This window comes from Cydia strobilella, chromosome 18 (genome assembly GCF_947568885.1).
Source record: "Cydia strobilella chromosome 18, ilCydStro3.1, whole genome shotgun sequence".
Classification (NCBI taxonomy): domain Eukaryota; kingdom Metazoa; phylum Arthropoda; class Insecta; order Lepidoptera; family Tortricidae; genus Cydia; species Cydia strobilella.
The window spans coordinates 6550621-6564178 of NC_086058.1; the positions used below are offsets into that span (position 1 = coordinate 6550621).

Here is a 13558-nt window from a genome sequence, read left to right on the forward strand (position 1 = left end):
ATACTTTTCCTTAATAATTATCATCCTATCGAAATCTCAAGTTGGTCAAGCAAATCTTGTCAGTAGAAAAAGCCAGCAAATTTTAAAAATGTAGGCGCGAAGGGTTATCGTCCCATAGAAAATTTGAATTTCGAACCATTTTCTACTGACGAGATTTGCTTGACCAACTATTATATACATCAAAAGAGAATTAAGAAGACATAGAGTGCTCACTCTATACATCGGTTTTGTTACCAAAAAGACTATTATTTTCGTAGTTTATGTACATCTAGCGTCAAGTAGCGGAACTGTTAGTATTGCTACTCGACACTAGATGTCCCATGTGTCGCGACTGACGAAAAGTGTATTGCTCAACAATTTATAACTAATGTTATAAGCAGAGGGGTTGAAAATAGAGTACCGGTTAATCCGGTTATAATATTAGCTGAAAATCGTTGAGCATTAGGCTACGCGCGCACTACGGTGCGGCGAGTTGCGGTGCGTTTTTAAATACGCAAAGGGAAAAAAACCGTGTGTGTCCAGTACGCGCACAGCGGTGAAATATCCGCACGTTTTGCCATTCTAGTCCCAACTCAAGTCAAGAACGGACGTTGAAAATGGACTATCATACCAAAATGCAGATCTGTCTATATTTACTGTTGCGCAAAAAAAAAAGCACCTATGGGTACATCCCCTCGTGGCATTGCGGCCAATTCAAGGATTATTATAAATTTTCTCCCACATTCTTGTTTTTATTATTCTATCTGCGTATTCACGGCAACTTTTGTCCCAAATCGGCGGTCTATTCTGAACCTCATTAATTAGTTGTTCAATATTTAAAGTTGCGATCGCCGCTTGCGCCGCGTTCGGAGACGCGCTAGGCGACGACATGACCGCGCAGTACCGTGTCGCGAGAACAAATGCGTCACTGGATGGCTGCCGGCCGGTGTCCGCACGGATTTTTTTCCGCAGTGCGCGGATGTATTCAATAGTCCATAGGATGCAAAAAATTCGTGCGGCGCCGCACCGCAACCAATCTGCAGCAAACCACAGATTTTAATCCGCATACAGATTATTTTCCGCAATGCGCGCACTTCAAGGAGGTTGCATACTTAACAATTTTGCGGGAAAAAAACGCACGGTAGAAATCCGCAGTGCGCGCGTAGACTTAGACTTCCCGTTTGCCGCTACATCTATTGTCGAGTAGCAGTACTGAGAGCTACTTGACGCTAGAAGTCGACTACGAAAATAATAGTCTTTGGTAACAAAACCGATGTACAGAATGAGCACTATGTCTTCTTAATCTAACATCTTACAAAACAAAGTCCCCCGCCGCGTCTGTCTGTTTGTATGTTCGCGATAAACTCGCGTCATGACAGAGTAGTGTCATTTTGTACGTACGGGCGCGGCGCACACCCTCCCACTTTCTCGACCTCCGAATGCACGGAATTGGCGCGCGGACAGTACCAGGGCAAGGGCAACCCGGGACTTGTTCACCCTAGACAACAAAGTCACCCAATGGATCCAGCAATTGGGCGTACTACTATAATATAATTATATACCTGTTACCTACGTCAAAGATAGATATAACTCCGTAATAGATGGATAGAGTCTAAGGAAAAAACGTGCCTCGAAAAATCAAGAAAATTTGATTCTCGATCAGAGGGCGCTACTAGCTTTGGCCTACTGTCGTATAGATGGCGTTGACGGTTTCGTTTGTTATTTAACTATTTTAACGCATATAAGTGAAAGAACATGGGTCAAAATTATAAAAATAATTAATGCAAATAAAAAAAAAACATTTATCTATATTTAAATACATTTTATCGTATTTTTATAAATCTTCATTTTTAGTTTTAAAGTGTGTCAATAGATGGCAGTTACTGTGGTTACAAAATCTACAATGACAGTACCGCTCTATCTTATTATATCCTCTTTGCCTACGTACATCATCATATTGAACGATTGTATATTTTTTTGCCATACGAATAAATAAATAATCCCTTTGGGGTCATCCATTAATTACATCACACGTTTGGGGGGGGGGGTGTCAAGAAAATGTGACATGTTGTGACAAGGGGAAGGAGGAGTCACAAAAGGAGGAGTTATAAAATTACTAATAGGGTGCGTTGGGATAAGATTGAAGGGTTTTTTTATGAGGGGTAAGATGAAAAGTCGTCGGTAATGCTCTGGCATACGGAATTTTTTTGTCTTACCCCTCATAAAAACCCTTCAATTCGATTTGCCGATTTCATTGAAAAATGTGACGTCACATCAGGGGTTTGCCAAATGTGACCAAGTGTGTAGCGCGTTGATGAATAACGCCATAAGTGTATAATTTGCTAAGGTAATAAGGTTTACCCTTGCGAAGCCGGGGCGGGTCGCTCTCGCTAGTTAGAAAATAAGGAGAATTTAATTTCAAAATATCGACAAATCGCATAGCAGTAAGCTACGGATGCCGTTCAAAAACTGGTTATAACAAAATAAATTAAATTTGCTAGCCGAACATCCAGACAGTACTAAACTAGTATTGCGTCTCGTTACCCAGTTTACTCACGGGTATAGCGACATCTAGCGTAGCTAACTAAGGCGTAATTAGAGTGACAGAGAAAGATGCCCGCAATTTGAAAGCTGTTATAGCCCCCCAGTTAGTATTTGTTGATATAGCGGCAACAGAAATACATCATCTGTGAAAATTTCAACTGTCTACCTATCACGGTTCTTGAGATATAGCCTAGTGACAGACGGACAGACAGACAGACAGCGGAGTCTTAGTAATAGGGTCCCGTTTTTACCCTTTGGGTACGGAACCCTAATAATTAAATCTCAAAAACAACGATTTTTCTATTTTTTTGATGACTGTAGGTAGGTAGGTAGTTTCAAACATAGATAGAGAGAATCATACTATCTTTGTCTTACACTAGTACTAGCACCCAAAAGAAAAGGACGAGTATAGTTTTTTTGTTCTTATTTACTGGCAATTTGGTTTGACCAACTATACATTTAGCAAAGATAGATATAACTCCGTAATAGATGGATACAGTCTAAGGAAAAAACGTGCCTCGAAAATCAAGAAAATTTGATTCTCGTTCAGAGGGCGCTACTAGCTTTGGCTTACTGTCGTATAGATGGCGTTGACGGTTTCGTTTGTTATTTAACAATTTAAACGCATATCAGTGAAAGAACATGGGTCAAAATCATAAAAATAATTAATGCAAATAAAAAAAATCATTTATCCATATTTAAAGACATTTTATCGTATTTTTATATATCTTCATTTTTAGTTTTAAAGTGTGTCGACAGATGGCAGTGAATTTACTGGGGTTACCAAATTTACTATGACAGTACCGCTCTAGTATAAGTTACTCTATGCATTTAGTAATCACTTTATTGTATGTACGCGTAAGTAGTGTGGCTCGATCGTTGCCTGTCTATTGAGAAACTGTGAGAACTTAGTCTTATTAAAAAATAGTTATTTGTTTTACAAGGGGGCAAAGTTGTCGAGGGTTAAACAAATGTTGCCACCGAGTGAAACACAACATTTTTGACCACACCAAAATACTAACTGTAAAATATCAAACAAATTGAAAGCAAATCTATTCAAAATGAATGTTATTAAATATTAATTTATTTTATTTTATTTATTTAAGAAACAAACAGTCGTTTACAAACAAGTCTAACATAAATATTTCTTAAATTAAGGCCTGGAGTTTCATTATTGTATATAAATAGCAGTCTATAAAACAACAAAAACATAATGTAGGTAGGTAGTAGGTAGTAATAGTTTGAAGGTATAGGTAACACTCACGAGAGCCTGCGCAAGATTTGTATTGAACTATCAAAATTATATATGAAAGAAAATCCTCGCCAATTTTCGTGAATCGACCCATAGTTAAGTACATTTATCATTCAAAATTATAATTTAAAAGTCAATTCTACCAGCAAACATAAGAAAACAACTCAAAATTAGCATTGGATTACTTTGCCTCAGACGTGAATAAAATGCAATTTTCTTATCAGTTTTTGAACAATCAAGAAAGCCTTTACCAGCTGGTGTGGTGAAAATAATATTTTACCTACTTGCTAGCTTCGATAGGTACCTTTACTTTAGGTATTGCTCGCGCATATATGTTATTTGGCATTTTAAATGGAAGAGTAAACCAAAAGACATTGCAGGTAAAGAGCCACGCTACTTACGCGTACGCGTACAGTCATTAAATGTGGCGCTACATGTCTAAAGGTGTTCCATGTGCATAAGGACCCTTTAGGAATGAAACGCCACAAATATGGAAGGCTAAATAAGTTACCAAATATATTTCGGAACACATCCTTATTTCAATAGAGTTAGACCAAGGAAAGTCTGCAGAGATTTTGATAGCACACGCAGTGCCAGTGTTATTTCCTACGTCATAGTTTCATAGATGTTTGACGTTTAAAATAACACCTGCACTACGTGTGCAGTCAAAATCTCTGCAGACTTTCCTTGGTTTGACTCTAGTAACAAAGATGACATTACACTACAGGATGTTTTTAGTCACCTGCAATAATTCACCGGGTGAATACATAATAAAAATTGTCTCTCCCATACAAAATATCAACAACAGACCAGCCAAAATGTATAAATCATACAAATTTTGTCCGTTACTATTTATTTGACGCTGACGACTGTGGCTACTTTCAAGTTTAATATAGGTGTAACGGTGTAACATGAGGAAACCGAATAATTTTGACAGCATATTCCTGATCATATTTAAAGACTAAAATGTCCTAAAGTAATAAGTTTCAGAGTTAAGAGGCCGTAGTCGATTTTGGAGCAAAATTTTTAAATTGATAGATTTAGTCGTTGAAATTATACACGTTTTGTTGCGTAATATCTAAATAAAAAGTATTGGTTTCTCTTCTCATCTTGCCTTTTAATAATGAGGTCGCAAGCGTGCGTCACCGGTAATATATGAAAAGTAGGGGCAGTTTTTAAAAATTCATCAAAAATTTATGGTGGTAAATTATACAAATTGATGTATAAGAATAGTTTCAACAAATGTTGTAGATTGTTTAAGTATCAAAATTACGTTGAAATTAAGTCGATTTTCAGAGAAATTGTCACTTGTTTTGAAGTAATTTCTGGAGAAAATTGATTTCGTCTAACTTTCATTTACACTACTTCAAAGTCATAATGTTGTAGATTATTTAAGTATCAAAATTACGTTGAAATTAAGTCGATTTTCAGAGAAATTGTCACTTGTTTTGAAGTAATTTCTGGAGAAAATTGATTTCGTCTAACTTTCATTTACACTACTTCAAAGTCATAATAATAAAAATGTAGTCTGATAAACGTCAAGTACAGGATATGTGTAATACAAAATTACCATGTTTAGCCGTCCAAACTTTACGAAATTTACAAATAAGAGCGACAAAATCAGTGCTTTACGCGCGTTTACCTAAACGTCCATCAGAAAAGCAAACATTACTAATTTAGTGAATCTGTTTTCAACAAATTGATCTGATAAAAGGTAAGATAAGAAGATGCGCTAATAGAAACCAGTACTTTTTATTTCAATTAGGTAACAAAAGGTGTACAATTTCACCGATTAAATCTATTAATTTTACATTTTTGCGACTAAAATCGACACCGGCCTCTTATACCAATTTAAAAAAAAAGTTTTTATTGTTACATAGTGATGATATTTTTGATAGCGATATTGCGGATATTGTCACTATGGGACGTAGTCTAAGTATCCTTATTGATAGGTGTCAAAAAGTGACAGGTAACACTTTGCAAAAACTAGGTTTTGCGAAAAAAAAAGTAAAAGTCCAGTTTAAGTGACAAGTTTACCAATAACATTTACTTTTTATGTACAAATTACATTAAAAACATCGAAGAAACAAAACGATCTTTTTTTTTGCGAATTTGACCTAAACTTATTACATTTTTTCCTTCTTTTGGCCTCAAAAAAGCGTGGTTGAAATCTTTCGGGTTCCTCGTGAACACCTTGTATACCTATTTGGGGAAAGAGTTAAAATCAGCCTATTTCCTGAAAAGCAAGCGAGAATTTACGGCGCCTTCATAAATTGAATATAGGTAGGTAGTCCATGTTTTGCGAGCATGTGAGGATCAAGCGATAACCCTTGTTATCTTCCGATACCCCCTAGAACTGGATGGAGCATGATAACAGCTTCAATAATAATAACAGTGCAGGCATTGACGTAAGTTGCCTTGTTTACCTCTGTAATCGTGTCGGGAAATAAAGCTTGGCAAAAAGTCAGTGAAGCATTTTTCCTATTGTTGCAAATTATTAAGTATCTCTTCTTTTCTAATTGCGGTAAATAGTTAAATTTATCACGAGATATCCTTAGATCCGAATCTTTTTCGTTATCTTCTGAAAATCGCATTTTACATCGCACGTTGCTTGCACACGGCCCTCATTCATATTATGTGGGTCACTTAGGTACCGATATTGTATTTTTTAAATTACCTCACCAGTCGTAAGTGGCACGGTGGATATCTTTGGTCAACAGAAGCAGCAAAGTGAATTAGGTCGTTTTGTGTTACCATTCGTACCAACATAGCTGATCTACCAGGGGACATAATAGCCAATTAGCCACAATTTCACAATCTTTAATCGAAAAATAAAAGACGTGACTTTTTATTCGCATCTATTATAAAATTCCGAAACATTTTGTAGGTACATACATTTCTTACACATTTCGATTGGCTAATACGCTTCCTGTTAACCTGACCTTACGTAATAGCTACAGATAACCAGTCATAGTCCCCGCATCCACTCAGCCTTAAACACTAAGGAGCTAGGTTGCTAAAAGCATAGTGATTTAGTAAAGGCACTCCAATGGCATTGTAAGAATCCAACCATTTATTTTCGCCTGCAAGGGATGGTACTAAATATGTAGGTACTCACCGGTTGACAGCCATCGCGACACGTCCTAACAGTCGCCTCGAACACCAAGAAGTTGGACTCGGGGATCTTGAAGGCGTTGAAGCGGGCTTCTAGCGAATCCCCGCTGCGGCCCTTGTCCAGTTCAGGGAACACGTCGGGGTCTACCGGGCATCTGCGAAATTGACCATAAGGTTAGCGTAGGGGGTCTACTTTAGTATAAAAATGTCTGGCAGCTTGTGTCACACCGGTTAAATTCTTATATATATGCCTGGAGTGCATTTCATAAGGTTATACATTTTAGTTTTAGTACACGCGGAAGATTTTTTCTAATAAAATAACTTCTTGGCTACAATATTTCATGAATGGCCCCTCGTTAGGCAAAAAAGCGTATTCCACTAAGTTCTATCTCGTCCCCAATTTATCCGAGTCCTATGAATTTCATAAATTTTATAAATCTGTAGGACGTGAGAAAAACTTGTTTGTTGATACTGCAAGGTGTAAGGTGTAACCGACAACATATGTGCAATGTGTCATCGTCTTCGTATCATAATGGTCATTGTCATTTTTATCGTGAAATGAGACCTAACATCCGACAGTGCGGTGTTGTTGTTTAATAACAGGATAATTATAAGGATAACACGTAGGTTGAAAATGTCACTTTTGTAGACAATACAATAAATGTTAACGACCCGGGTTATACATATAGGATCATTACGTTTTTCTTATTTGAGTCCCAAGCACTGAAGAAATATATCCCGCCCGCCAGGGTAAAAATTATCTTTTTGTTTTCTTAGATTTGCGAAGTCTATGTAGATTAAAAACGCGAACGACTAATAAAATGTGTATGACCCACAGCTGTACCTAGTTACAGTAATGGCTATGTGTAACTGAATTGTGTATGACTGTGACATTGACTAACCTAAAATAATATACCTACATAGATTTAGATTCTAATCTGTGATCCGAAAGTTAACAACATTCGTAAACAACTCACAATCATCAAAATCAAAACTATGTCGGGTGTGTTGTTGGCGATACATAGGTATATGATGTAATGTAAATAATATTATTATATCTATTAACAACTTGAAATTATACTCCTTTAAAATAAATTTTAGCGAACAGCAAAGACGATTTTACCTTTTATGTTTGGAGGTAAGTACCTAGAAACATCTATAAGTTCTATAACTAAGGTATTTTATCGTAAACATCATATAACTCGGCAAATATTTATGTACGGATTTAAGTAGTCATAACCATCAGTATACTATGTTAAACACGGAAACAAACAGTATGATAGCTTTTGTATATATGTTTAAATCATAATGCAAATACAACGACGTAGAAAACAACAGATAAACGCTATTTATAGATCTGCAGGTAGTTACATGTTTTCCAGTATGTTTGAAGGACATACATTACATAATATGACTGTAAATTTGATAGGGAACTAGAAAATACGATCAAAAAGTCTCACGTCTCGTGTAAGTAAAGCTTTACACGAGTTAATCGGTTCGGTCAGTTCTATTGTAATTTATTAATTTCCCGATACTCTCCATACAAATATTTAAATAACTACCGCAGTTTACATTCATTGCCTATTGTTGATTTAGTTGCCCTAGACTTACTCGTAAAATAGACGATGATGTCCAAAGTGCTAAACCGTTTTACCATAGACATTATATTAGGTGAGCATTCCCCACTCTATTCTATCTTTCAGGTGAATATTAGCGACCGCGATAAATGTGGTCGAATAGTTCTGAGAGGAGAGAGATAATAGTATGGAATATATTGGACTTACCCCACTCTGTCAATCAGCTGCACCGATCTTCCAGAATACGGGTCCCTTGCAATGACGTTCGTTGCGAAAATGTCTGTCGCGTAGTTGTACCCATCCTGCGCCTCTAGCCTGAATGTCAATGGGTCTCCAACAGCAATGGTCGTGGTCGGACGGCCCTGTTAAATTTCAAATAGGATGAAATATAGCATAAGTATAAGTAAGATGCATAGGTTAAACCCTTTGCAGAGAAGCGAATAAAGCAACCATCACTTTCAGGTGGACACCACCGGATAGAAGGCCTGGTTCCCGGTTTACGGCGAATATCGAAAATCTTAATGTCAGTAGATATGTCTTTCTATCGCTCGATTAGTCGAAATGCTGGAGCAATAAAAATACACATATCTAATAAAATCTCGATTTCAATTATTGCGGTAGGCTCGGCTACGGGCCATCGAAAGCGTCACAAGCAGCTGGTCTGAGGTGCATCAAGGCCAATGATGTTGCTGGAGATAAGGTGAGTTTATGAAGGTCTGAGGCACCTCTGCGTGCCAACATTAATGTACTTATTGCAATTTACAATATTTAATAGCTTTACTAACTTAACGGTTTCACTCGCGTGTTTTTAGTCACTCGCGCGACATGTGAACACACGTGAGTGAAACCGCTAAGTTAATATGTCTCACGATAGTTTAAATTCGATGATTTAATAGCTTTTAACAGGATCTGCTATAATTACCTGGTACAGGATCATCAGCCGGACCTTAGAGTTGAGCGAGCTCTCCTCCGGGAGGTACTCTATCGGTATGGGGCTGCCCGACCTGTCGATGAGATCATACCCAAAACTGCGGTTAGACGTGAAGTTTATATTTCTAAATAAATAGTAGCTGACTTTGAATGGATTCAAACGACAATATGTTTTATTCTATTTATGTTTAAATGTGAGACAATATTTTAGAGAGTATGAATAGTCAGATCACTTCAATATATATATACTAAAACGTTAGACAAAGCGCATTATTAATTTGAAATGTGAATCCGTTCAAAGTCATTTGTTAGTAGCTGTTAGTGAAATAACAGCACTCAAAATCAAAACTCCAATAAATAAGTAAGTACTAAATAATATCAAGGCGTTATAAAATAGAACTCTAGTCATCGCTTCTCAAAACACACGAAAAGCAAACAAGAAATACAATAAATAGTGTTTATTTAAAAATTACAATTATTAAAAATTGATAACGTTTTCGGTCAATAGATTCTACTCTACTTAGATGGTTGGCGTGGTGATTACGGCGAAGGAGCCACAAATCTAAAACCTTTGACTATTGACCTGAAAACGTTACTTAATTATAAAACCCCAGTCCCACAAGCCATTCACCATTATTGAAAACAAAACAAGGAACAGAGAAATCGGCTTAAACCAAAACATCCTAGCATCAATGCTAAACCTGCAAGCAGATTGCAGTTAATGTTTACAAAACGGACATATCCATTACTGCAAGCTAAAAGCGCTAACTTTCAGTCACGCAGTTAACAGTTAATCCAACAATACTTTACCGTGTCTGTTTGACGACATGACATGGTGATTAGGACCTTTGTCGAAAACAAGTGCTATGACCGATCCTGACCCTTGCAGTTTGCGAATTAAATTTGCTTTGGTACCTACCTATACAGGTTTGTATGAAAAGGCGTCGGTACATATTTGCTGATAAGTATAAAAAAAATATGATCGTCTGCCCAGGAAACAATGAACACCACACTAAATAAATAAAATAAAAAATTCCAGAAATCCGATGTGGACTAAGTAGTACGGAATAATAACCAAAATATCGCATACCTGCTTAATTGCTTATTCAAATCAATTAAAATGGTGATTGCTAAAGATACCTACAGTCAGGAAATGTTATTGATATAAATTGTATGGCCGTACATGTCACGGTCTACTGTGCAGGTACTTATCTTGAATATTTTTACGTGTGTTTCGTCGATGATTAATTGAATCCGATCATAGACAACACCGGAATGCGCGTACATATTAAGTACTTACGTGGAGAGGCCGTTAGCAACGAGGGTTCTATTGTGATAATAATGTAACCTATGTCATGTAATCAAACTAGACACTATCACAAACAACACCAACTCACCCGGCCCCTATGTAGTTGGACGTGACCACCGCCTCCGCGGGGCCTCGGAACAGGCATGTCAAGTTGAAACGCTTGTCGCGCGACGTCTGGACGTTGTCACTGAATTGTACTACTACGATGTTTGTCATTGTGTCGCCGTACTATGACAATGAGGTGTTTTAAAATTAATCGATTGATTACGTAAATATTTACCTACTTTGGTTAGTGTTAACAAATCTAGATGGTCTGAGGATTCAACATAGAATTAGATAGTTATACGAACATGTATTTAATATAGGCATATGCATTATAAGTAATAAGGTATTTTCATAGTAACGGTTTGCTATAAAACTTTTTTTGCAATAGGAAAAACATCAGATAAATCTGAATCGTTACCGACGGAGAAGAAAATATTCGTACATACCTACTCTTACATTTTCTAGATTTTAGCCTAGATTAGCATAAGAAGAACAACAACCTCATCATGATGATGAGAGTGAGACATGGCGAGCTTAAACTAAGATGTAAATGAGCAATAAAAAAAACAACTTATTAGACAAACTTTGAAACAGGCTTTTTTTATTAAAGCATCTATGTAGAGAATAAGACATGTAAACTAGGTACTTACACGCTGCGTGCCACATTCCGGATACCCATGGGCTCCAGTGATTCGCAAGACATTCGACACTCCACCATTACCCCTGAAGAAGCAGCGGTCATAGAATCCGTACGTGTACATTCGTCCGAAGAACCCTTCAGGAAGGCGAAGCGTGAACTCCATGCCATCTTCATTGCACACTTGTGATACTTCAAACAAAAACAAAACGTTCAAACGGAATTTGAAGATCGAATTTATTATCAAAACGATTTTACTAATTTATAAATTGATACATATAGATTGTGTCTGCATTCAGTTCAATACAAGTCTGTTAAAAATATCTCTTAGAAAATATTTTTGTTTACTTTTCAGACCAGGATTATTCCGTGGAAGGAAAGGAAAGCAATATTTTGTATTTATCAGTCACAAATAGACTTATCATAATAAATACCAGCAGCAAAAAAGGCGGTATGCACCGCTGAACTATGTACATAATTTTGTAAAACTTCTTGTAAATTATTTATGTAGAAAAAATAATGGCATTGAGGCCCGAAACTTAAGTAGCAAACATTTGCGTTATTCAGGTTTCTGATCTTACAATTTTGAAAACTTACCATCCAAGCAGTCATCGGCGATGCGCCCAAGGGCCCTCTCGTAGAAATCGTAGTCGTTGGCCGTGTTATCAAAATGCGCAGGATTCGCGGCGTCAAGTTCTCGAGTGTCCCGGTCGCTGAGCTCGCAGTTGTCGCGAGGTTCGCTTCCGTAGGGAACATCCCTGAAAATATTGTGCGATTTGAAGTCTTGTTGCAATATAATTAAGACCACCGTTTGTCCTAATAGATAGGCGCCTAATGTCAACAGAAACGTACAGATGTCGGATGTAGCGTTCCACCGTTAGGTACTTTATTTAACTTCATAAACCGCAAATCGATATTAAACTAAAGGCACAGGACTGAATTCCTATGAGATTATAACAAACCGAAATATCTTAAAGCCTGACCAGGAATATATGATCACGCGCCATGTTGCGGAATTTCACTGGAACTATTTTTTTCATACTATATTGAATTGTCACCCTATACATGAGAATAACAGCGCCCTCTTGACTATGATCATATATTACTGGTCAGGCTTTAAGTACCTATATGCGAGTTGTGTTGTGTTGTGCTGCATTCTCGTATTATTTGTTTATTCTTATTATAAACAGACATAAGGAAAAAATCTTGAAAGTTTCTTTATATTCAAGTACCTGTAATTGAACGCCCGACAGATGAAGTCCCTCGCCTCAATACATTCCCTCTGACAGTGCGCCAATGAATGCGCAGTCGTGAATCTCCTCACAAATCTACGCTGCATGCGTTGCCGTCCAACTTGTCTGAAGCTGTCCTCCTCACAACGGGAGCCTTGCCACGGTCTATGACCTACTGGAGGTCCGCCTACTGGGGCTCCTCCTAGTGGGTTGCCGATGGGGATGCCTACTGGTCCAACCGGTGCGATAGGTCCATCTGGCTCGTATCCTCCATAACCGGGTCCACCTTAAAAATGTGTAAATAAACTAAATATTTTTTATACTACGTCGGTGGCAAACAAGCATACGGCCCACCTGATGGTAAGCGGTCACTGTAGCCTATGCACGCCTGCAACTCCAAAGGTTAAGTTCTGGCAACCTTACTCACCGGAACACAACACTATGAGTAGGGTATAGTGTTATTTGGCTGCATAGGTATCTCAATAATTATAGTCAAGAAAATGTACGCAATTTACCAATTGGTCTGTTTACGCCAGGAGGATAGGTGTCGCGGTAACCTCCGGGTCTATCCACAGGCCGTCGTACAGGATAAATTGGTCTAGGTTCTACACCTACCGGATACCTGTCGATCAAGAACAAATTGTAATAATCTACAAATTGTAATAACATTCAGTGTGCTTTATTTCCACTGGATTGGACTGTTTCTGTTTACCTATCAGCGCCTGGACGAACTCCCCTGTCTGGATAGCGGTCTCCTGCTGGATAATCAGAACCACCATAATAACCGCCACGGCCATAACCTATAACATTATGAAGAACATCACTGTGTTAATAGCAAACTTCAAATTATAATATAAGTATAGCTAGGTACAGTTAAATAATTCAAGTTCCGACCCATTTCGTACCTTGTCACAGTGACAATCAATATGAAAGTCGCTA

General features: G+C 37.6%; 1 protein-coding gene across 3 annotated transcripts in view; it reads right to left on the minus strand.

The window, feature by feature from the left end:
* Positions 1-13558, minus strand: part of LOC134749398 (uncharacterized) — a 49704-nt gene that overhangs the window by 5850 nt on the left and 30296 nt on the right. For 2 of the 3 annotated variants that reach the window (XM_063684317.1, XM_063684319.1), the window contains 9 exons: positions 13332-13421; positions 13135-13241; positions 12620-12905; positions 11985-12145; positions 11401-11579; positions 10794-10933; positions 9389-9470; positions 8674-8828; positions 6894-7044 (listed from right to left, as the gene is read on the minus strand). In XM_063684317.1, coding sequence (XP_063540387.1) covers positions 6894-7044; positions 8674-8828; positions 9389-9470; positions 10794-10933; positions 11401-11579; positions 11985-12145; positions 12620-12905; positions 13135-13241; positions 13332-13421 — 1351 coding nt within the window. The remainder of the gene's footprint in view (positions 1-6893; positions 7045-8673; positions 8829-9388; positions 9471-10793; positions 10934-11400; positions 11580-11984; positions 12146-12619; positions 12906-13134; positions 13242-13331; positions 13422-13558) is intronic. The other variant, XM_063684318.1, reaches the window with a different exon arrangement.